The 25527-nt window shown below is 44.6% G+C and overlaps 1 protein-coding gene across 2 annotated transcripts in view; it reads left to right on the top strand.

Moving 5' to 3' along the window:
• The first annotated feature begins 1985 nt into the window (after positions 1–1985).
• HSPA12A (heat shock protein family A (Hsp70) member 12A) overlaps positions 1986–25527 on the top strand; it is a 48772-nt gene continuing 25230 nt past the window's right edge. The window contains exons 1-5 of one of the 2 annotated variants that reach the window (XM_081005248.1): positions 1986–2426; positions 12293–12378; positions 13802–13926; positions 20652–20838; positions 23913–24017. In XM_081005248.1, coding sequence (XP_080861374.1) covers positions 2399–2426; positions 12293–12378; positions 13802–13926; positions 20652–20838; positions 23913–24017 — 531 coding nt within the window. In that variant the 5' untranslated portion in view covers positions 1986–2398. Of the gene's footprint in view, positions 2427–12292; positions 12379–13798; positions 13927–20651; positions 20839–23912; positions 24018–25527 lie in introns of both variants that reach the window. The other variant, XM_081005247.1, reaches the window with a different exon arrangement.

Raw genomic sequence — 25527 nt, 5'->3', positions numbered from 1 at the left:
GGGGAGGAGAAGGGAACCCAGAGCTCCACAGCCTGCTGTCCTTATCTCCCTGGGAATTTCTCTCATAATGATGAATTGCAGGGTCTCCATTGCCAGAGCAGCTGATGCCTAATTTAAATGCTGAGGCTGAAATCCTTTATGACCACTGATGTTCAACACATAAATATTTCCAAAGCTTTTTTTATCTATATAAACAATCTGTGCAGACATTTCACAATTCTGCCTCCTGTCCTATAAATTTGTCTCTTCAGCCTTTTGTGCTATGGTTGTTCCCAGGGCTTAACTTGACCCAAGGCCATGTTTTCAGCGGCAGGGTTCACTGAAGGAGAGGGGGAGGTAGATCTTTTCTGGACTCAAACTCCCATCAGCCTCTGCCAGCATAACCAATTGTGAGGGGTGATGGGAGCTGTAGTCTGAAGACACAACACTGGCTTCAATGTGCTATGCAACTTTCAGTTTACACCTAGGGATGCTGTGATAATCTTCAGTTTTTGGAAATATAAAACCTAGCAGTTATATCTGAGGTTAACTCAGAGAGAATCTCTTTCTGAGCATTTGCAGATACCCCTCGCCAACAGTCGGCCCCCTTTTAAAATGCTGTTTTTTGTGGAGTTTTTGTGTGTGTTTTTTAAGGACAGAGCTTTCAGTTTTCCAACAATTTTGTCTGCTCCAAGCAAGCACTGTGAGCTTCTGGCCCACTGGTTGTCCCCTGATGCCGATTATGAAAAGGACAAGCAGATAAAACAAATGTATCTTTCTTTTGCTATGTAAAGATCATATGCTAGGTTCTAGTAAAGCATTTTATGGCCCTCTGAGAGATTTTTCATTGTCTAAAATAAAAATAAAAATGCCAGTTTGGCACAGTTGGGACTCATTTTCCCGAATGCTGTTTTCAGCAAACATACAGATTCCCCCCCCCCCAAAGAGATGTAACCTCCTATCCATGAAACCATCTTTTCTGAATGCAAACATTTATGACAAATAAACAGCTTTGCTCACCAAGCATGTACTAGATCCTAATATCTTTCCCCTCAGTGATTCCTTGTCTACTGTATTTGATCATACAGTATACCTCTGTGAAAAGCAGTATTCTTTATATAAAAACAACAACATGATCACAAGACATTGTAAGATGCATGAACCCTGTCATTTGCCCCTTAACTGTGGGGAGTTCTCCTTCTAAGGGTTGTGTTAAGCGGTTAGCAAGACACCTTTGCACAATAAAGATGCATTTTTCCATTGCAAGGATGTGCTGTATTGGCTTTTAACACGAAGTATTTTTTTAGCCTAGGAAATGATGCATGAGGAAATGAACAGCGGTGGAACATCCACCGCTGTTCCACTATGCGGAATGCAAAGTCTTCAGGACATAACTCATAACCAGCAACGCTACACCTGAAACCAAGACGGTCACCACTCTGTATCCATTTATGTTTTATTTGTTCTTAATTCTCTCAACCCTGCACACCCCTTCAGTGCGTATAACTGCATAGGAGTGCACATCCAACCAGTTTCCATTTAATGAATGGCAGCAAGCAGATTTTTTGCTGCTTCTCCATCCACATGACAAGCCTATATCTCATCCCTAGTGGGCCGATGGGACATCTCGCCATGGACACTGCGTCCCCTCTTATGTTAATTTTCCGCAGTGGCTCCAAGACACTTTCTGATGCACCTTCCATGATCATGTGAGGAAGCCCGCAGACTGGAACCGGTTCATGTCTGGCAGACGCATGGAGATACCAATGTGTCTGAAAGATGCCTTAAGTGGTCAGATGCATTAGGTACAGGGATCCTAATTGTAGCTGCGATTTAAGTAAATAAAAGCCCAAGGGACAACCTTTGGAATTAAGAATTGTTACTTATTTTTTATTCTTTTAAGGCAACGACAGCATTCTGGTTTGGGCTCGTCCAAGCCTATTCCTTGGAGATCTCTATTGTCACTTGCTGCCACGATTCCCTCCCGCGCCGGTGCGTGAGGTGGGGTGGCAAAGGGGAGGGGGGACAGGCCGCTCACTTCCAAGGGGAGGGGCTCTGCAGAAATCCGAGCAGCCAGAGCCTTGCAGCAGGGAAGAAAAGGCTGGTGAACACACTCGCAGAGAAAGAGACATAGACACAGGGGTCAAACGCTAAGCCCGTCCCTTTGGCTGTCTGCACAGCCAGCCGTGGGTGGGGAAGGAGGAGGAGGAGGAAGGCGAAGACGCGAGCAGACAGAAGCCTTGGCGTCGCCGCTCGCCTGCAGAACTGGGAAGGGAGCGACTGCAGCGCAGCCACCTCGCCCGCGCTCCCAATGGCTCCGGCTGCCGAGTGAAGCGAGCGACGAGCTCGGTCCCTGGCGGCTGAACACGCCTGGCGAGGCTGAAGGACGGAGCCGAGGGCGCAGTGAACGCCTCCAGCCATGGCGGGGACGGAAGGCGTCACGGCAGGTAATGGGGCTTGCGGGGAGGGTGGGCAGCGCGCCTCGCGTGGAGGGGGCTTGCCTTCGGGAAAAGCGCACCTCTCCAAAATGCGCGTCGTAGGCGATGCGGGAGGGGGGGGAGCCCCAGATGGGAAGGCGCTGAGGGTCTGGGCTCGTGGGGTACGAGGGAGCGGGGCCGGAGGCAGGAGGGGGGCTGAGGGCCGCGATCGACCCCCGGCTACATCGTGGGAGCCGGATGCCGGCGTCGCGGTTTCTCTCCGCCCCATCAAGGAAACTATCAATAGCGCTGGATCTTGGGTGGTTCTTGCAGGAGACCGTCTAGATTCAGAAATGAAGCCGAGTCTCTGGGTAATGGATGCGCAGTCCCTCCCAGAGGCAGGTATTGCTTGGACGCCGCTGTGTCAGCAGCCTGAGCTGCATATCTGGAGGGTATGTGCAGAAAACGCAATGCACCCACATGCATGCATGCACGAGTTTATGCACACGTGGGATGTGGCAACGTTTTGTGTACGAGTCATATGGCGGCAGGAAGGTGCATACTACAGGAGTCGACGTGTAAATGTTGCTTTAGGATTTGCTTTTGCGCAAAAGGCATCCTTAAGGCAGGACTTCCCTTCATTCGTGAACAGACCTTGCACAGTAATCAACACCTACCTATGAATTTGCAACGCGGCACACGTAGGGCAGAGGATGGTCGCAGGCAGCCTTTTATATTTGCGCGGCTGCTGCGCGTACGTCTGGAGACGCCTCGGTGTGCAAGTCCAGTTAACAGCCCATGACTTGACTCCACTATCCTGAGCCTCCGGGACCGTCTAAGCAGTAGGAAGTGGGCGGGGGCAAGATCCTTGAGGAGGTGATCTTGGGCGGGGGGGGGGATGCCTGAGGCTAATAATGATTTTTTTGGAGAGGTGCTTTTTCTCCCTACTCCCACGCTTAGTTCCCCCACCCAGCCCCACTTCTCTTCCTTGCAAGTTGCGCTCACAGAAGAGAGCAGGAGTTACTATACTTGCAAAGTGCCTCCGCCCCGTTTCTGCAAAAGCCGGCCTGCCGTCACGTGGGGCTTCGGGGGGAACCGATTGCGCCAGATGGGGAGGCGAAGCGGCCGGCTATAAGATCCAGGTGAAAAAACAATGCGGAGGAATCCGAGGCGGGCACGTCCCCCGCCTCCGCGGCGTTTCTCTTTCTCTCTCTCTCCGGCCAGGCTGCAAGGAGGGGGTGCGCCCCACCTCTCCGCATGTGCTCTGCGGCTGGGCGGGGCACTGAGCCAGAGATCGCCCAGGCTGGCAGTGCAGCGAAAATTTCCCAGAAGCTGCGATGGCCAGCTCCCTTCCTTGCTCCTCTGCCTCTTGCGGATCTTTTCCAGGAAAAAAAAAAAAAAGCGGGAGGGGCTTCTAATTCTCAGGATTCAGGAAGGATATGTGAGGGAGCAGACAGAAGCGACTGAGATCATGGCGAACAGGGATTGGAAGCGGATGGGTGGGAAACCTCATTCTTCCAGCGGTTCCTTTTGCAGGCTTTTTTTTCTCTTTGGGAATCGGACACTAGAGTCGCACCACCCAAATCGCCGACAGCCTCGCTTAGCTGCAGTGGCCGGTTCTTTCTCCTTCACTGCCGGGCCCTGCTTTCCCCCTATTCCTCACTTATTCCTTACTTATAAGCAGTGGCATAGCGTGGGTTGTCAGCACCCGGGGCAAGGCAAGTAATTTGCGCCCCCTAACCCGTGGATTTGCGCCCCCTAACCCTAACCCCCAGATGTTGCGCCCGGTGCGGCCTGCACCCCCCACCCTACGCCACTGCTTATAAGAGGGCATGCCATTCAGCACAGTGACACTGCACTTTGCGCAGCCTCTGTGAGGTTACAAAGAGCTGGTCCGCAAGGGGACTCTTAGGATGGCTTCATTGGGTGCTCTGCCTTGCATTTCCACGGTATGGGTGGCCGGAAGCTGTGACCCACCTGATGTTGTAGATAGCTCAGTGGGTAGAGCGTGAGACTCTTAATCTCAGGGTCATGTTGGGCAATAGTTTCCTGCTAGATGACCACTGGGGTCCCTTCCAACTGTACAATTCCAAGATTGCAGCTCCCTTCAGCCCCAGCCTGCATGGCCAACGGCCTGCATCCCGAGGGCTACAGGTTTTCCCGATGTAAACCTAAACCAAGTAGAAAGTAGAGCATACACCCCCACTTAGTATTATTTCAGCTCCATTTTTTTTCAACACTGGTCCAAACGGCAATTCGGCTAGTATAATTTCTGGGTGAAAATGTCACTGCCCCCATTTTGCAACTTGCATATGGTTGGTGGTGTGCATTCCTTTCTAAGGGGTTATCCGTATTGCGCCCCCTTTCCCTTGCTCTACCTGCCAACCTGGCCCCTCATGTCCCTGCCCCATCACTGAAGGAGGCTCTGTTAATGGTCCCCCATGGCTCAGATGCACAGCTTGTAACTGCTTGGACTCCCCAGTTTGTGGAGCTCCCTTCAAACTGAGATTAGACAGACCTCTTCGTTGTCAAATTTCAGGTGCATGACTAAGACTTTCTTGTTCCAGCAGGCATTTTACAATAAAGGTTTATTGTTTTAATTGTCCCATTTCCCATGGGCTGTACACCACTGAGAAGTGCAAATAATTAAGTAGTATATGCATGTATATTATTTAATAGATCAAGGAGAAGAGACTAAAATGGGGGTGGGCATAATGGGCAATTGGACAACCCTAGGCCTGGCCCTGTTTTCTCAAGATTCTGTGGTGTAGGTGTGGCTGGTGAAGAATTGTGGGCTGCTTGAGGGTTTCTCAGAAGAAACCAGTGCTTCTTGATTTCTGATGTATCTGATGGGCTGGCTGGACTGATAAAACACAAGCAGGTAATAGTGACGCTTTAACCTGTGTAATTTGCTTCGTGGTTGTGAGTTTCATAGAAAATGGGAAATCCTTTGTCTTTGAGTCCTTAAATTTGTACCCGTTTACATTGTGGTGACAGTGTAAAGAGAGACTTAAATCTCAAAGCCGCTTCATCTGTATGCAGCCTGCAAGGAAGTGGTGCATAATCAAGTTATTTAAATGCAGGGCACTTGAAGCAGGGAGGAAAGGACATCATTTACGGAAAGTGGAATTGTGAAAAGTGGGGGGGGGGGGGACAATCTTTAAGATAGTTGGTTTTTATTTGCTGATAGTGAAGAGTGCTGGAAGCTAATAATATCTATTTACTTCCCGCAAATTTAAAAGAGTGTTGCTCTTTTAAATCTGTCTCCCAAATATCAATTTGGAAATTGCTCTTTTTTGGCTGAACATGTTCAAAGCATTAGAGAGAAATGGCACTGGAGAAATGAGAAAAGTGGAAAAGCTGGTTTACTCAGCTGTCATATGATGGATGTCACATATTTCCCCCCACATGATTGTTGAATCTGGTATAAACTGATGCTAAAAGAAAGCCAAGTAGGAAGGCTTCTATGGTATTCAAGAACTTGATTCAAGTAGAGTACCCATTTGTCATATATGCAATGCTGACGTCTGGTTTATTCACTGATATACATAGTGAACAACAGTGTTGTTGTTTAAAAAAAATGTAAATAATGATGTTGCATTCTGAAACTGTTACATGGCAGAACTAATGGTGATGAAATTTGATTGTAGTAAAAACTTTGCTACGAAGACAAAACTGCCTAAATCAAACTCAAGCAGTAAAAGATTGCAGCAGGCATCTGCTATTAATTATTTTTATGGTTCCAGGTCCTACAGCACTGCGGTCTTTTGAGCATAAGCCTCAGACAGACAGCAGAGTTGATCCCCTGAAGCTTTAGATACCACCAACCCAAAGAAGTGCAATGCATTTGGCTTGAATGGTGTCTGTTTAGCAGATCTTTTAGCTGAAACATAGCGCTTACAAATATAGAGGTCCAGACTGTAAAAAAGAAAAAGACAAACAAACCAAAGAAACCTAGGGAAAACCTGTTTGGTCTGCCCTCTCCAGAAACACTGGAAAGTGTTGTGCGATGCTTATTGGGTGGTCTTCTGTGGGAGTGAGATTCAAGGACATCAGCTGCAGTGGATCTCTGAAGTCGCAGCACAGAAAAGGAGTTTGCCTTGTACAAGTGAAAAAAAGCAATTAGTAGCTTGCAGAAACTTTGAATTGTTTTTTTTGTAAAGGCAGAGTTGGGGAACTTGTTGCCCAGCAGCTGTTGTTAGATTCAAGTGCCCATCTTCCCTGATCGTTGTGTCTACTGGCAGGGGCTGATGGGAGTTGGAGCCTAACAACATTTGGAGGGCCACAGTTTCCCCTTTCCTGCTTCCAAGCACAGGAGCCCTGCTGGGTGATGGGAGAAGATGCTCTCCTGCTGGAACAAAGTGGCAGAACTTCCTGTGAGAAGTAGCACCTCTGTTCCAATATACTGTCAGTTCCATTGATATTAACTGTGGTGTCAAAGACTGAGGGGCAGGATCTCATCCACAGATAAAGCTCCCTTCCCATTATTTCCCCAGAGTCTAAATAGAAGCTTGAATTACTGCTTGTGGGCCACTCTGGGGGCACCCCTTTCCACTGGGAACTAGGATAGAAGGCTCTGGTGAGATCCTATCAGAACTCACAGTAGGCCAGCAGGACTAAGAGCAACCTTTGGCCCTCCTGATGTTGCTGAACTACAACTCCCATCAGCCCCAGCAAGTATTGCCAATGGGCAGGGGTAATAGGAGCTGGAGTTCAGCAACAGATTAAGAGGTGGAAGTGGCATGATGAATTGGTATTATGAAACAGTAGTGGGTGGGTGGGTTGGTTGGTAGGATGCTGCTGTCACCTGACACCTGGTGGCATTGCTGTTGCTTACTGCCTGGAAGAGGGGAAAGGTTGGTGTCCAAACGCACCTGTGGATCCAATCTGGAGCTCCTGCCAGTGAATTTGCACTGTGTTCACCTTGCCCCCCCCCCCATGGTAAACAGCAGCTGTGACGGACCAGATGACGGTGATGGCCCAGTACAATGTCCACCACTGGAAGCAAGTGAGGCACCGCTGGAAGAGATGCTGTTCTAGCATTTGCCCTGGATATGTCAACAAAACATCCCTGAGCTAGAAAGTAGCATAGAGTTCCTCTATCCTAAGGTTGCAACAGAAGTATTCCAGTATTCAAGCACAGATCTTGTATTTGCGCATCAAGTCTCATAATGCATATCTGTATGTTCCAAATATGAAATTGACACTGTAGGAAGTGAATCATTGTTTATTACATTTAATTAAATGCTTTTACAAAGAAAGGTTTTAAAGGAACCGAAACCTTTTCATTTAAGACCCAGTAGAACTACAGTGCTTTATTAACAAAGCTTTATTTCTTATTTGGTCTGTGTACATCTAATCAATCCTATTCAAATCTCCAGGAGTTAAGTACTACATAATTTGGTGGGTCTTACTTTCAAGAGCAGGGACGCGGGTGGCGCTGTGGGTAAAACCTCAGTGCTAGGACTTGCCGATCGCATGGTCAGCGGTTCGAATCCCCGCGGCGGGGTGAGCTCCCGTCTTTCGGTCCCAGCTCCTGCCCACCTAGCAGTTCGAAAGCACCCTTAAGTGCAAGTAGATAAATAGCTACCGCGTTATAGCGGGAAGGTAAACGGCGTTTCCGTGTGCTGCGCTGGTGCTGGCTCGCCAGAGCAGCTTCGTCACGCTGGCCACGTGACCCGGAAGTGTCTCCGGACAGCGCTGGCCCCCGGCCTCTTAAGTGAGATGGGCGCACAACCCTAGAGTCAGACACGACTGGCCCGTACGGGCAGGGGTACCTTTACCTTTACCTTACTTTCAAGAGCATGCTAGATAATTATCCATAACTGGTAATAACAATTGATAATAACTGGTGCAATGGGCAGAAAGGAAATATGGGGCTACCACTGCTTAGGAGCATCTAAAGGGAGAAATGCCCATGTTCTTGCTGTGAGAGTGTTGCAAGGGAGGCAGAGGCAGCTGTGGCAGCATAGGTTGATGGCATCAATGCACCCCTTGCCTGCGATGGGTGCTTCTAGTGCAAGGGTGAGGAACTGGATCTGACTGGTGGGTTGGATCCAGACCCCTCCCAAGCCCAGCAGACCACTTTGACAGGTGGTTGAGGTCGCCCACTTCTCAATTACTGAAGGGGAAAGACTCCCCGGACTAGGAACCTGATCCACCCACAGTACCTCCATCTTTTCAGGACATTATATGGCACTTGTAAAAGTGCAGGTCCTGCAGATTGAAGCGGTCAGGTTCTGAACTGGGGTAATCCAATTAAGAGAGTAGAGATGCCCATTCTTTATGCAAGGAATCTCCCGAATCACTATGAAGACAGTCCAAAAAAGGCTGATTCAAGTTGCATTGGTATGGAAAGCACATTTCACCCCAGGGGCATCTAAATCTAGGGCGGCGGTTACAGCAATTACCATTAGGAAACATTGTAACACTTTTGCAGGCTGAGCCTTTGCATAATTACTCAGAAGGAACTCTCAATGTGTTCCGTGGGGCTTATTCCCAGGGAAGTATGCATAGAATTGCATCTTTAAAGCCGCCATCTCTTCTCTGAAGTTGTAATCCTGTATTGTATACACTTACTGGGAGAAAGCCTGATTGAACTCAGTGGGTCATATTTCTCAGTAGACATATGTATACAGTGGTACCTCAGGTTACAAACACCTCAGGTTACAATCAGTTCGGATTACAGACTCCACTAACCCGGAAATAGTACCTCGGGTTAAGAACTTTACCTCAGGATGAGAACAGAAATTGTGGCGGCAGCAGCAGGAGGCCCCATTAGCTAAAGTGGTACCTCAGGTTAAGAACGGTTTCAGGTTAAGAACGGACCTCCAGAACGAATTAAGTTCATAACCAGAGGTACCACTGTATAGGATTGTGCTGTAAAGTGTCTTTATTGACCTCTGTTTTCAAGTGTGACTATTTTTCCGAAGCTTTCATCAAATTGGAGTTTGTGGTTTTGAGCTATTTCTCTGGGTAAGATCTGTTCATGCGGTTTTCCTGACAAAGATGGTCTGCTCATAACATTTACTATTCCCAATAGTATGTAGAAGCATTTCCTCCTCTCATTTTGGAATGACACAAGCCAATGGTTCTGCCATTGTTCATGATGCAGCAGTTCTGATGATACAGGTAGTGCTATAAAAATTAGGAGGAAAGAGGGATTAAAGACCGAGAACAAACCCAATGCAAGTTGCTTTAGCAGCAATTTGTGACTTTTAAATCCCTAAAATGAAAGAGCACTGCCGGTGCCAGCAGCTGCAGAGGATCTCCAGCTTCTGAGCTTGCATCTGTAAGAAAGTAGGATGGATCATTCATGTCCTGGAGGGCAACATCGGTCTTCACTTCTTGCAGGATGATGGAATAGCCACAAAGAGTGGGTAGTTCTTATAGCAGGGATGGGGTGCCAGTGGTCTTTCAGATGTTTCTGGATTATAGCTCCCATCATCCCAGAGCAGTGGCCCATGGTGGCTGGGGCTAATGTGAGTTGGAGTTCAGCAACACCAACCTTCCCTGTTCTTGTCTTAGAAGATGGTGGAATATCTGAGGAGGCTTTCAGCCATGGGCTGAAGCGGTCCTTTCTGCTTTGTGTTCACATTACTGTGCGCCATCATCTTTGCACAGAAGGAGCAGGAGATTTAACCATGTGAACCTATACAGGGTGATTCTAACCCCCACGTTTATTCAGTGGGACTTGCTTTTTTCCAACTGTACATTGGATCTCCAACCTGGATGACAACAATCCTGAGATTGCTTCTAGGAAGCAAGTTTCAAAGCTCTGCAAATGAAGAATGCCATAAAAATAAGATGAAGAAATACGGTTTTGTTAAGATCAGCCTGACTGCATTGATGCACTGGAAGAAACTAAATGCTTTTTGACCACATATGAAAACTCCCAAATAAATAATGACCTTTAGATTTCACTGTCTAGGCTACTGAGGACTTGATGAGGCAAAAGCAGGGAAAGGGGAAATGCTGTCCTGGCTGCTTGTTTCTTGGATGCAAAAGCCTCTTACGGCAGTGCAAGCTTTAAGCAGTACCCCCCACTGTTTTGATTACAGGATGTGTGCTCCACTGTGGTGTCCATGGAAACCCCAGAGAAGAAAGGTGCAATATTAGCTAAATTAAGCTACACTGGAATACAAATCAACCTCTTCCTTCTTGAGAGGTGTTAAAAATAAAGTAGTAACAGGCACATGGCAAACATCATGTTTTTCACACAGGTTTCAATATTTGTGAAATTGTCATAGTCGGAGCATCAGTGCATCATAGTCCATGAACTGAGTCATGTTCAATCGCGTGTGGCTTTGCAATGTGTGATATGCGCCAAAAGAAATACAGAATTGCCACGTTGTTGCCTATCTGGGCAGTTTTTTTCTTTTAGAAATAGCAGCTGTGTCACTTCTCACAATCCATGTCATGCAGGGAGAGGGGACTGATGCTTTCCTCTCAAGCCATTCCCCCCTGCCCCATTCCCTCCCAGAATTACTGTTTCCCTGGAGATGCCATTGCAGGAAACAACATCATTTCAGGGCTATTAGCAGCATGGTCAGCAGGTAAATGGACGCTCCCTATGCACTGCTATTTCAGCCTGATTCTGATGCCTGCTGCCCCAGCTTGTATTTCTGAAAGTAAAAGAAACCTGGGATCTATAACCATGTGGCAAACATATCCATCTAATCCAGTTATACGTTCCATGTTTAGATCCAAATATTAGGAGAGAAGTCTTGTAAGAAACCAATGCAGTTCTTTTCAAAGAGGTAATAATGCCTTAGACCCATCTTTCTACATGTCAAAGCAGAGTTAATTCCCTTCATCATGTCCAGATCAAGTTTTCTGCCTTTAGGGTTCTTTGGTACCGTGTTAAGCATGGATGTGTCAGTTTCCCCGTTACCTGTCAAGATGGGATTCCAAGCTTCAAAATGGTTCCTCAGATTTCTTCCTTGCAAGTTGGGATCCCCGAGTCATATCCAATATACTTCATTTAAAGTCAGGACTTTTTTTCAAGGTGAAACAATGTTGATTTTTGCCATTTGTTTGTCAGGGTTTGGGGAGAGAAAAAATTAAACAACCATCTTGGTTGCATGACATCACCACTCTCCAACTAGTGCAGTTCTTAAATTACCTACAAAAATATTATTATACAGTGGTACCTCGGGTTAAGAACTTAACCCGAGGTCTGTTCTTAACCTGAAACTGTTCTTAACCTGAAGCACCACTTTAGTTAATGGGGCCTCCTGCTGCTGCCGCACCGCCAGAGCACGATTTCTGTTCTGTTCTGAAGCAAAGTTCTTAACCTGAGGTACTATTTCTGGCAGATCTGTAACCTGAAGCGTAAGTAACCCGAGGTACCACTGTATCCTGAAGATGGTTCTTCACAGTTATAAAAGATCAGTCAGATAACCTGTGATCCAACTCCAGTTTCTCTACTTAACTCCCTCTGAGCTGGAAAAGAGGGATGAGGCATGCAAGACATTCCAAAATAGACAAGTGTCAGGTCAAGGTAAAGTCCAAGTCCAGGACTCTAACCACTACACCACACTGGTGCAGCATGCAACTGCATGCAAGAAGTTTCCAGAAAGAGCTTCCATCTCTGCTGCCATTTGCATTTCACTCTCTGAATCATTGGCCATATGCTTAGCTGCCTTTGAAGACCAGTCAAAATGAATTAGTTTCAGTTCATTTGTTATTAGAAGAATGTAATTTAATTGTCAAATTTAAATAATTATGTCATTAATAACAGAGACAAGTAACATAGCACTGATGTCTTTATTTCTGTGACTGTTTTTGTCACATTTGACAAAGTTCGTGTCATGAACTAACATGCGTCTTTTTCACTTGTTTATCTGCTCTGAAGAACATTCAGCTGACTAAAAGGCTCCTCATATTTTTTTCAGATATCACTTCAACAGCTGCCTATGCATCTCCAGCTAGAAGTCTGGGAGACCCAGGGATAACACCTCTGTCCCCATCCCACATTGCGGTGAGAAATGTAGCCTATATATTACTGGTATTATTTTCTCCCCATCCATGGCTAAGAGTTTATTTTATTTCTTTTAAAAAAAATATATCTATAAACCACACTTTCATATAAAAAAATCACAAGGTGGGTTACAGACTAAAATGATAGCATTATAGTAACTGGGTTACCTTGGGCCAGTCAGTCTCTCAGTCTAGCCTCCCTTGCAAGGTTGCTGTAAGGTGAAAAATTGGGAGGGAAAGAATAGTGTAAATGTACGAAATGTATAAATAAACAAAGGTTGAATTTGCTGCAGGCAGGGGAGAACTTTTGGGATAGATCCTTTTTGCTACTGTCCTGAAGCCGAGGATGAAAATAGTTTGTGTCAGCAGCACTGACCTTCAGTCTATCAAGGCCTGGAATAGCAGACCAATGTGGTAATGTTCTAGACTGAGTGATAGCGTTGCATGACAAGGCCAAGAATGTTCTGAGCTTGCAAAATTTCACAAAGTCAGGCTTAATCTTCCACAGAGAGCCCTATTTTGACATTTCGTGTGGCTTAGTTAACGATCATTTACAGTTTTTATTGTGATGGTGAGTGAGAATTATGCTTCATGCTTTGTATTATAACTTCACAGTTATTTCAACGCCCTTTTTTCTCTATGAAAGTTCATTTCTCAAATGAAATTTCATTCAAGCTAGAGACTCCATAAGAACAGATGTTTCTTCAGCAGCAGCCAACCCCAGACTGAGCTTTTAGTAGAAGTCTTGCCTGGGAGGAGCCCTTTTTATTTAAATGGACCCAGCCTGCTTTAGTAGTTGGTGGCTCTGACAGAACAGGGGCACCTGAGGTGGAGACAGAGAAAGGCAGCACAGTCTCTGTAGGCCAGAGAAGTAAGGGCACATCTGGGACTGATCCTGAAGGCAATTCCTATTCCCATTCAGAATCCAGATCACATCCCCTAAAGACTGATCCCAAGGTCCTTCTCTCTGAGTAATGTCTACAGGCTCTTAGGAGGAGGTAAAGAAGATAAACATTTCCCCCACTCATGGCAGGTTCTGATTTGAAGTGAGTTACCTTATACGTTAAAAGTACATTGATTTAATAACTACACGCCATTGTGAAGCTGGAGCTTGCTGTTGTGTTTTTCTCACTCTTTCCTGAAATCAGTGGCTGACCCATTTAGCTTGCAGAACGTACAAAGAATTTTGAGTGCAGCCATCATTCTTCTGAGGCAGCATCACAGTCACAAAAATTAAGTATTGGCTTAGTGATGTGCTAAATTCCCATTCCAGCTAGCATCTGGGGCCTGATGGTATTTGGGGATTGCCAATTTCTGTCACTCCAGAGGAGATTATTAGTGTCGTGCTTGGCATTTAAATAGAGCTTGCAGCCCTTTCTTGAAATCACATAACAGCAAATATATTTCTGTTCTTTTGACAGAAGGACTCTGATGCAAATGACGCAGAGGAGCAGTCCTATCCTGTTGTTGTGGCTATAGATTTTGGCACGACATCCAGCGGCTACGCCTACAGCTTCACCAAGGAACCAGAATGCATTCATGTAATGAGGTAAATGTCACCAGTGCAGCCTTATGTGCATAGTGAGTGCAGGGCCTGTGCGTATACACCAAGGGTGAGGAGCTCTTTTCTGTGCAAGGGCTGCGTTCCTCCCAGGGACCTCTTTCCAGTGTGGGGCAGGGCCAGAAGGAACGGTGTGCAGGGCAAGAGAGGCTACTCTTACCTTTTATGCAGGAGGCAGCATTCTAGCCAAAAGCAGAGGATTCTACACTGACACACACCTCTCCATCCTCCATTCAGATAAGCAAGAGCAGTTACCTTAGTTTAAGGACACATTCTAGCCAGAAAACCAAATTTGCCCAGGGCATAGGTGTGTGGTTTAGAAGGGTCCATGGCGTGTGGACCAGATAGAGAATCCTGTAGGGCAGCATTTGACCCTAGGGTCTGAGGTGCCTCGCCTGAGCAGCATTTTCGCCACTTCAAAACATTAGCTTAAGAAAACCCTGTGGGAAGGTCATCAAATGGTTGGCAGTGGAACTGCTGGGAGGTTGGGGTGGTGAATGTAATATCCAGGCTAACTCAAGGATTGTGATGTGAGTGCCAGGCAAAGAAAGAATTCCATTACTGGGCCTTGGAAATATGAAATGTATTTCACTGAAAAAAGAGTTCAGAATAGCTGGGTAGTTTGGGGCAATGGGCATTTTATTGTCTTGCACTACCTGTACTGCTGTACTGCAAACTGATAGTTGCAGGCTCAGGAAGTTAGTAAAATGAAATCAGTCCGATCCAGTCAGCAGATCCAGCGGCTTCTTCTCTTTCGGCTTTGTAACAAGAACATTTGGGGGAGACAATCTCATGAGCGTGTTAAACCTTCACATCTTTATCAAATGTGAAGCTTCACATTTAAACTGTAACATACAAGCTGCGTGATGACTGGTAGTGTAGAGGGTATTTTAAAGACAATATTGACATTATTAGAATCATTAGCAATATAATATTTATGTACAGGAAATGACATTTCTATCTGCAGTGCTCTTGAGAAATCTCAAAGTTATAGCCCTGCTCTTTTCAGTTTAAAAATGGGCTGCTTTTCCTCCTGGTGTATATCAATCCTTTTTCTGATATTTCCTTTCCAGATCTTTTTTTAAAAAATTTAAAAATGCTTCCTTGTCTTTAGTTGTTAATACAGCAACAGCATAAATCAATGAAGTGAGTCACGCAGACAGATAATCGAGTGTGAAGCTTACTGTGCACTGACAGTAGGCAAATGAGAAATCGCGAAGCCAACCAAAATCATGGAATCATTAAGCTGGAGGGAAATTCAAGGGTCAGTAATCCATTCCACTGCACTAGCCCGATTCGTTAGACCTAAATAATTCCTGACAGATGCACATTCACTCTCCCGTTCCAAAAAAAAAAAAAAAAAAAAAAAAAGAAGGGGGGGGGAATACACCTTCAGGGAAGATTTTATGACTTTCCCAGACAACTTGTTTCATTCTGCCATAGCATCCATTGGCAATGCAAGGGCGAAGATTGGACAGCAGTGTCGCACTCTGTTTCCACCAGTGTCAAAAAGTTTTCTCCTGTCCTCTGGATTCACCAGCTGCTGCTGGTCCTGCTGGGAGGGGTGGGGGTGGGGTAGGAGTGTTCTGCATTGTCGTACCAGATGTGCTGCCGTTCATGCAACCAGCAATTGTGGGAATGACTTTTTAAAAGTAAATTGCAGGCATGGGACCTTGAGTCCAAATTAAGGCCCTGGCATGGGGAATATTAACCCTTTGCCCTCCACCCCCGACTGCGACCACATTCTGGATTGGCGGGTCCACACCTGATATTTTGTGTGAGGGAAAGCCTCCCTTTAAGAAAGCTATGCACACAGTCCTCTCATCCAGTTGAGCCTGACCTTGCAAAGAACCAGAAGAGAAAGCGGAATCCTTCTTCTGTTGCTTAACATTTCTTTATTACTAGCAGAATAGTCTGCAGAGAACAGAAGAAGTCCCTATCCAGAGTTCTCCTAGTCTACATTAAGGATGAGGCGGTGATGCTCAGGGTTGGTAAATGTGCAGTGGGGAAGAGAATCAGGAAAGTACAGAGGTCCAGAGATGGTGAGGGATAGCTGTAGCTCAGTAGTAGAGCACATGGTTTGCATGGAAAAGATTGCAGGTTCAATACCTGGTCTCTCTAGGTAGGGCTGGAAATGACTCCTGACTGAAACTGCAGAGAGTCACTGCCCATCAGCGTAGACCAGGGGGTTGTCAACCTGGTCCCTACTGCCCACTAGTGGGCTTGTCAGGATTCTAGGTGGGCGGTAGGGGGTTCTACAGCACAAGCTGAATCCTCCTGCCATCGAGCACTGGTGGGTGGTAAGGAAATTTTACCATCAAGAAAGATGCATTAGTGGGCGGTAGGTGTAAAAAGGTTGACTACTCTTGGTGTAGATCAGGCATAGGCAAACTTGGCCCTCCAGATGTTTTGGGACTACAACTCCCATTATCCCTAGCTGACAGGACCGGTGGTCAGGGATGATGGGAGTTGTAGTCCCAAAACATCTGGAGGGCTGAGTTTGCCTATGCCTGGTGTAAACAGCCCTGAGCTAGATGGACCAAGTGGTCTGTCTTGGCATAAGGTCCCAGAAAGGTTTTACTGAAAAGGTGGGTACAGTGGTACCTCGTGTTACAAACACCTCAGGTTACAAACACTTTGGGTTACAGACTCCGCTAACCTGGAAGTAGTACCTTGGGTTAAGAACTTTGCCCCAGGATGAGAACAGAAATCGTGAGCTGGCGACGCGGTGGCAGCAGGAGGCCCCATTCGCTAAAGTGGTACCTCAGGTTAAGAATGGTTTCAGGTTACGAATGGACCTCCGGAACGAATTAAGTTCGTAACCAGAGGTACCACTGTATGTGACAAGCTAGCTTGATAAAGAGAGGAACAACTCTACCGTCGGAAGCACCGTGGCCTAAAACATGCCCTTTAGGTTCTCCTTCCTTGCTATAATTAAGTCCAAAAGTTCTGCTAACTAACGTAAACAGGCATTGCTATGCTATTAATTTTCACCAGTGGAATCCTTTCTGGAAGAATTTTCTTCGCTTTTAACCTTTGCACGTCATCATATAATGAGATCTATATGGATGGCTCACTGCAGCTTTTGGTGAGCTCACAGATATGTATTCACTGGGGATCACAGACATTTAAAGCCCTATTTCCCAGTAGGGTTATCTTCGTCTACATAAACATCACTATGAGTTAGAGGCTAGGTCTACAAGAACATGGCTTGGAAGGAAATATTCCTGTAATAACAAAACAGTAGCATTAGATACATATTTTAAAAAATGAAACATGGCCCTAAAGGCACAAGACTCCTTCAGTTGATAATCCTAGCCCAGGGCTTCCGTTCCATGCCAACAATAATATTCTGTAAGAAATGGGCATATTAAGAATATTTATGCACAATTTGTTCTTCTTTTCCTTATCATACTGTGGTGTAAAGGACTGAAGTCTAAACCCTGGTCTACCCCCCAAATCCTCCTCAGCCCCTTCCCTTTCCTCTTTAAGATGTCATGGTAAAGGTAAAGGTACCCCTGCCCGTACAGGCCAGTCTTGGCAGACTCTAGGGTTGTGCACTCATCTCACTCTAGAGGCCGGGAGCCAGCGCTGTCCGCAGACACTTCCGGGTCACGTGGCCAGCGTGACAAGCTGCATCTGCCGAGCCAGCGCAGCACACGGAACGCCGTTTACCTTCCCGCTAGTAAGCGGTCCCTATTTATCTACTTGCACCCAAAGGTGCTTTCGAACTGCTAGGTTGGCAGGCGCTGGGACCGAGCGACGGGAGCACACCCCGCCGCGGGGGTTCGAACCGCCGACCTTTCGATCGGCAAGTCCTAGGCGCTGAGGCTTTAACCCACAGCGCCACCCGCGTCCCTTAAGATGTCATGAGGCATTGCATATTTCCACCCTCATCTATGTATCCTGCTATATTGTATAAAGGGGTGGGGGAGAGATTATCTGGCAGCTGAATTGTATGTCTGTGTACTGGTTTGTATTAGTGTCCAGTGCAATCACTGAATGCACACAGCCTTGCTGTAGCATCAGATTTTGGGCATCCAGTGTATACTACAAATTAAAGGAATTGTGTTTTCCAAAGACTAAATCTTTGCAAATATTAGCCATGATACCAGTGAGATTACTGATGCTGATGGAACTAAAGTTCAAAGATGTTCATCCCAGAAAGGGGTCTAATGCAGTTTCTATTTAGGAAGGAATAGATGGCTGTCACAGTTATTCAACTCGTAAGTGCACTTTCTATTAACATAACACTCCATGAATGAGTCAAAATTACAGTCATTAAGGACTCTCAATCAAAACAGTATATTTCTTCTTGCGTTGAATGTGCAGCTGGTGCGTAGGATTTTACAGGCAGCAGTTTTGGTTCTGTCTCTGAACAATCAAGTTTAGAATAGATGCCCTCTTACCTGGGTTCTTCCCTTCTCTCTCCCCCCCCCCCCCGAATATCAGAAGCTCATTAAAATCTAATTAAAGTTTGAAATTGTCCATCTTAAGGTAATGTCATTTACCTTTTGAGCAATAGGATTTTTGTACATTCTGGTGACTACAAACAAACTCACTCAATATACTTGTATCCCTAAAAAAGGAATTAAACATGGAATTGTCTCTAACATGGAATCAGCAGTTTATAGAAATGTCTATAACAATAACTTTATAGCATCAAAAAGAAGAAGAATGTAAGAGTTTTGAAAATCAGGAATTTTTGAAAATCAGATGGTACAAAATGAATTCCTCATGTGAGTGGGATCTACAACAGTTAAATTTTATGTATTTATATTATTTTTGTTAGCTGCCTTCACTATTTTTCAGAAAGATGAAATACAGATTGAATAAATGTCTAAATCACTGCAAGGCAGGTTTTTACATACATATAGCAAACAAGGGAGAAGTGAATAAGTTTTAGTAAAAAACACCACAGAAATAAATAAATAATAATGAAATAAATAAAAATAGAGATGACTTGGGCCACATTCTGTACTCATAGCATTCGATTTGTATAAGCAGATTGCCCAGACGCTGTAGCTTATGACTCCCAGTTAGAGCCATTTTGAGATGCTCCAAAATATAGCCAGTGGACCTGGTCTGAGATCTGTAGCCCCAAATAACAGGAAGAGAAATCAGGAGCTTGCCTTCATAGAGATAGTTCTCAAGAATTGGATGTAATCATTCAGCAAAGCTGATCTTTGCAAGCATGGAGACTTCATTCCTTTGCAAGACTGAATGCACATTTGTAAAAGGGGAATTCAGAGGCTGGGGACGGATGATACTGTATATACCCGGGGAACTTCTTGTGCTTTTTGTGGTGCTGAGAGTGATGAAGCTCTGGTGTGTTAGAGTGCTTTTCCTATTAATGATTTCACTAACTAAACCAAATTTAAAGGCTGTGATATCTAGCTCTCTGGTGCTAGTGCATTAATGATGAGTGAAAAGTGACAGTGAAAGCAGCTGGAAGACAATCTGTGCTGGATGTTGCAGAAGTGGCTCTGTGCACACTGCCAGGATTTTCTTCAGGCCCCTTAACATCTACCCATCTAAATCTCATTCACTTTCTCTCTGAAGCTCATTAACAGTGTCACTGCTTGGTGTATTCATATGCTTCCAGCCAGATTCATGAGTGCTGAGGAAAAGTCAGGCTTCTGCAGCCTGCTTCATCCCTTACATGCTTCTCCAGCAAACCTGAATAGAAAAGCCCTGTCAATCATGCCAAAGGTCTTCTGGTCCAGCATCCCTTTTCTCCCACTGTGTCTAGAAAAACCAGATGACGCTCCATTAAAAAGGGAGATGGAAAGCGCAAAGAGTGCACAAAAATAAAGACTTCAGTGTCCCAGTACATTGTAAAATGCATTTCTTCTTCCATGGCACCTCAAATAATAATAATTGTACACAAATACAAATTATATAATACAATACTATTAAAACAAAGAATCACTAGCTATATTATCTGTTGTATAATTGTTTTAATAGTAATATATTGCATATATATTGCATCATATATTGATGATGATTCTCCAAATTAGAAATAAGCAACAATTTAACAGTGTTATAACGTTGATTTGTACTGAGTACAACATTCATTGTTCTTATTTGTCGTGCCCTTGAAGATTAATATTTTGAAATATGTTGGGCCAGTAACATATAGATTTTTGTGTACCCTTGAGATTTCCTCCCCCGCCCCCATTTTCTCTTCTCCAGGCTTGTTTGCATGGAATGCTAACCATGGTTTATGAACCACGGTTTAGTTAACCATACTAAACCATGGTTTAATTGGTCATCTGAGCAGTTTAACCATGGTTAAACCACACATGTCCATGAAGGTTTGTTAGTTTATAAATCTTGGCTATCATTAAATATTGCATGCAAACCTGAATCATATCCTTAGCCATGGTTACGGAGCTGTCACCACCCTAAAGCTATGCTTTGAGTGATCATCTGCAACATGCTTTTCATAATTTTTCTGAATTCCCCCTTTTTACCTGTACATACCTGATTTTATAAAGCTGTTTTACTAATTTGATGAGCCTGTTTTATTGTTTTTTGTGATTTTTGTATACAACTTAGGGATGTATCACTTAGGGATTTTTATAAAAACTATTAAGTGATTTAGAAATGCTTTTAAATAAATGTATACACTCCAAACAGCTGTTGTACTCTCTGGGCTGCATGTTAAAATATCATAAAATTTCATTGATTTTAAGTCTTTTGTATTTTAGGCGATGGGAAGGAGGAGATCCTGGTGTGTCGAATCAGAAAACACCAACCACTATCCTTTTAACTCCAGAAAGAAAATTCCACAGTTTTGGTTACGCAGCCAGGGATTTCTATCATGACCTAGATCCTAATGAATCAAAGCACTGGTTGTATTTTGAGAAATTTAAGATGAAGCTTCACACAACTGGTGTAAGTAGCAAATGAATTCTATACTTTTCCCTAGGGATAGGGGAGATGTTTGATTCAGCTCACATTTAAAGGCAAACCTACGTAATTTGCACCTTCCAAAACAATATGGCTGTTCTTCAAAGCTTTCATAAACATGGCTTATTGGGAGAATGTCACAATAAAATGCCAAGGAATTTTCAGGAGGACTGCTTTGTGGGATCGGAATGCAAACTGGTATGGAAGTGTGGGAAGTGAACATAAGAGTAGGAAATTGAGAGAAACTGAAGCTGACAGATTTGCTCATTTCTGCTTCTGCATAAATATTTCTTTTTCCTGGTGCTAGGCAGATGTTATCATAATGCACGCAACATTCTAGCTAAGCTTTGTTTAATATGTGAAACTGGTAACTTAATACTTTTCTGCAGTATTTTTCTTTTCCCTCTATCTGAAAGGTTATTTAGCCTTTTAAAATTAATACCATTCATGTCACCACCAGTTAAATTCTGTTTCGCTTCACAAGCCATCAACACATCATGTCATGCCTGGAGGTGGAATTTCCTTTAATACAGGCAGGTTGCAGGAATTCTCACTGATATATGTAGGGCTGGTTCAGACTTTCTGTGGCAGATGTGTCTCCCAGTGAACATCATCAAGTATGAAGGAGACATAATGTCTTGGCAGAAAAACAGGGGCAGGTAGGGGCCATGGATGGCAGTCAGCTAGGTTTTACTCAGAGTAGACCATTGAAATTAATGGACCTAACTTCATCATGTTCATTAATTTCTGTGGGTCTACTGTTACTAAAGTTTAGTTGAATTCCACTCCATATCCTCATCTACTACCACATTTAGGCACATCTTATATCTTACAGCATTCACTATGTCAAACACTGGCATATGCAGAGCTAGTGTATCTGCTGTATGAATAATAATTTTGCATTTAGTGGGCATTTATATAGGACATTTCAATCATGTTTATCTTGTGAGAATGTTAAGGATAATAGGGAAGGATATATTGAATAACTATTATCCTTCCCTCACTCACGCTAGTGAGTGATGTAGCAGAGCAAATTCCCCTCAATATAGCTGGAAGCTATTTTGCAGATTTGTTTGAATCTCTTAGTTATTTCCTGGTGTCCCCTTTAATCCCTCTTAAAAGAATAAAGACACAAGAGTCTTTTTTGGTAAAGTAACAAAAAGTTTACTCACATTTCAGCTCACGATATGATCCCTGAAAGGAAGGCTTTACTTAGTGGTTACACAACAAAGTGTGAGTTCATTTCCTATGGAGACTGAACTCATGTGCTGCTGGCTGAGAGCCTGCAGACAGCAAACTTAAATTAATATAACAAAATGGCTGCAGGAGAACAGCATGGCAGCAAAAGATAAGCAAGCAAGACAAGACATAAGAAGACTGAGAAAAATGGTTGCGTGACTTGGCTCTTTTGCCCATCTCCCTGGTCACATCCAGGGGGAGGAAGCCCCAGACCAGTGGAACAGGAAGTTACACTGACTGGATGTCCCCCTGCCTGTGCCAACTCTAGGAAAAGAAGGAATGTTGCATTTGACTGCACTAATGGATTATATCCCACAGATCCCAGTAATCACTGTGTGGCTGCATGTATAGGGATCATCCTAGAGTTATTTAAAAATACAGATGTAATTTCACCCATAAGCAGAGTGAGAGTTAAGTTCACAAGTAGAAACTGACCATTCAGACACATAACATCTTTTAGCTTGGTTCACTGAGTTCCAGACACCAATTCCCTAATCTTTGGGGAGAAAGTGACAACTGTTTAGAGCAGAGTAATGCAGAGATGGCTGGAAAAATGGTAAAAGTAGACAAGGGGGGAGGGGTGTTACAGGCAGACTTCACAGTAAGCTTTGAACAAATGAGTCTTGCCTTTCAAACCAAAGGAAGAAACATTGGGAGATTTCGGCAACTTCCTTTCCTGACAGTCATATTATTAGCTCTGAAGTTCTAATGTATAACAGAGCCTCTTTGACATGTTAATTCTACCCTCATCCAAAAGAACTCACACTGTGCTTTAAACAGATCCAGGCAGAGGAAAGCATTTTGATAAGGAAAGTAGCCAGAGTTGAGCCCTATGGCTTTTCTGACACTTCTCTTTCCAATACACTTTCCTGTGTTTTATAACTAAGGAAAGCCAAAAGATCTGTAGGTTCTGGTTTCATAATATTGTGCATTCTGATCCTAAGCCTTTGGCATAGTTGTTGGTTCTTGTGCTCACATTTTCGCCAGTTGCATGTCATCTCAGACACTTACAAGAGCACCTCACCCTACATGTGCCCACTTGACCTCTTTGATCGGCGGAATTGGCACCACCACAGGTGCCATGTAACACCTGTTCTGCCTTTGTAAGAACTTGATCATTTGGTGTGGCAGCGCCTTAACTTTGGAACTCTCTGCCTATTGAGATCAAGCAGGTGCCTTCCCTGAGCTCATTTTGGTGCCTGCTAAAAACATGCCTACCTAGATGCTTAGAAAGTTGAAGTAATTCTACGCTGTTTTAGTACATTTGTATGTTTTAAAGTAGGGTTGTATTCCCCCCCCCTTTAATTTTACTGGGTTATCTTTTGTAAAGTGCTTTGAGGGTGTGTGTGTGTTTTTGGGGGGGGGGGTGTTACAATCAACCAGTGTATACATTTTAGGAATTAAAATAATATTTAATAGCTGCTGGGCACACAGAAAGCAGCATAGGGGGTTAAATCTGCCCTACTTTGAAACCAAAACCAACAAGCAAAAAGCTTGATCCTTTATGAAAATGAAAAATGTCACAGCTAGACACCGCCAACCTTCGGATGTTTTTTGATGAGAACTCCCATGATCCCTGGCCATTGACCATTGGGGCTGAATAGGGTTGTAGTTGAAAACATCTGGAGGGCACCAGGTTGGGAAAGGCTGAATGGTGAACTTCACTGTCAAAAGGAAAAGGTGCAATGCTTGGAGTAACATTTTTACCTAAGTGATGGAGCTCAGCAATAGCAAATTCCATTGTCTCCACTTCAGAGGAATGGATTTTGACACTTACCACTTCCTTTTAAACATGTTCTAAACATTTCCTTCCCCCCTAGAATCTCAATCTGGAAACAGACCTGACAGCTGCAAATGGCAAGAAAGTCAAGGCACTTGAACTATTTTCTTACGCTCTGCAGTACTTCAAGGAACAAGCATTAAAGGTAAAGGAACACTTCCTGTCCCCAGCTCTTTGTATTTATAACTGCGACAAATGCTGGCCCAACAAATTTAACCTTGCCATACTTCAGCCTGCAGCAGTTCTTGATGTAAACAAAGTGGAGCAGCTGCAGGAGATGCAGAAACGGTGATGGTGATGAGGTGTCCTAGATACTTAGATACAACCTTCTTCCTCACCAGCAAGACATTTCTGCAGAACTCCATAATTCATATGCTGTTGGTTGTACTCTAGCTCTGTAGGAATTAATGAAAGTCGTTTCCAATATAATTTTAAAGTAACCAGAATATTTTGGCTACCCCTCCAAGGTCCTCCTACCTGCTCCACTCTGGCTTTATCCTAGGAGCTCCTTCTAATAGTCACGGTTACTAAGTGTTCGGAGCCAGTATACCACTGCGTACCAGCTGCCAGAGGTAAACTGTTGGTCTTGCTTGCAAGCTTTCTAGACGTATTTGACTGACTACTGCTGGAAAAACTTGAGTCCAGGACAGAGATGAGCTCAGTGCTCAAAACCGGGGGGGGGGGGGGGGCAACAACCTCCCAAATTAAATCCCAACTTTTGTTGCTATGCTGTGGTATACTTTGTGCTATATTGTTCCTCTCTTCCTGCCCCCCAGACTTTCCAGTCTTTGCAGAAATGAGCAGACAAACAAATTCAGGCAGCCTCACAATGCAATACATTTGTTCTTCCAAACATACATATAATTAAGCTATGGAACTCCCTGCCACAAGAAGTGGCAATGGGGTTGATAAAGATGATGATGATAAGAATAATAATAATGATGATGATAATAATAATAATAATAATAATAATAATAATTTATTATTTATACCCCACCCATCTGGCTGGGCTTCCCCATCCACTCTGGGCGGCTTCCAAGAAATATCAAATACTGTAATAACCTCAAACATTAAAAGCCTCCCTAAACAGGGCTGCCTTCAGATGTCTTCTAAAAGTCTGGTAGTTGTTGTTCTCTTTGACATCTGGTGGGAGGGCGTTCCACAGGGAGGGCGCCACTACCGAGAAGGCCCTCTGCCTGGTTCCCTGTAACTTGGCTTCTCGCAGTGAGGGAACCGCAAGAAGGCCCTCGGTGCTGGACCTCAGTGTCCGGGTAGAATGATGGGGGTGGAGACGCTCCTTCAGATATACTGGACCGAGGCCGTTTAGGGCTTTAAAGGCCAGCACCAACACTTTGAATTGTGCTCGGAAACGTACTGGGAGCCAATGTAGGTCTTTCAAGACTGGTGTTATATGGTCTCGGCGGCCACTCCCAGTCACCAGTCTAGCTACCGCATTCTGGATTAGTTGTAGTTTCCAGGTCACCTTCAAAGGTAGCCCCACGTAGAGCTCATTGCAGTAGTCCAAGCAGGAGATAACCAGAGCATGCACCACTCTTGCGAGGCAGTCCGCAGGCAGATAGGGTCTCAGCCTACGTATCAGGTGGAGCTGGTAAACAACTGCCCTGGACACAGATTTGACCTGTGCCTCCATGGAC

Source organism: Podarcis pityusensis, assembly GCF_964106645.2.
Source record: "Podarcis pityusensis genome assembly, chromosome: 5".
In the NCBI taxonomy this organism is placed as follows: Eukaryota; Metazoa; Chordata; class Lepidosauria; order Squamata; family Lacertidae; genus Podarcis; species Podarcis pityusensis.
This window is presented reverse-complemented; position numbering and strand designations above follow the sequence as displayed.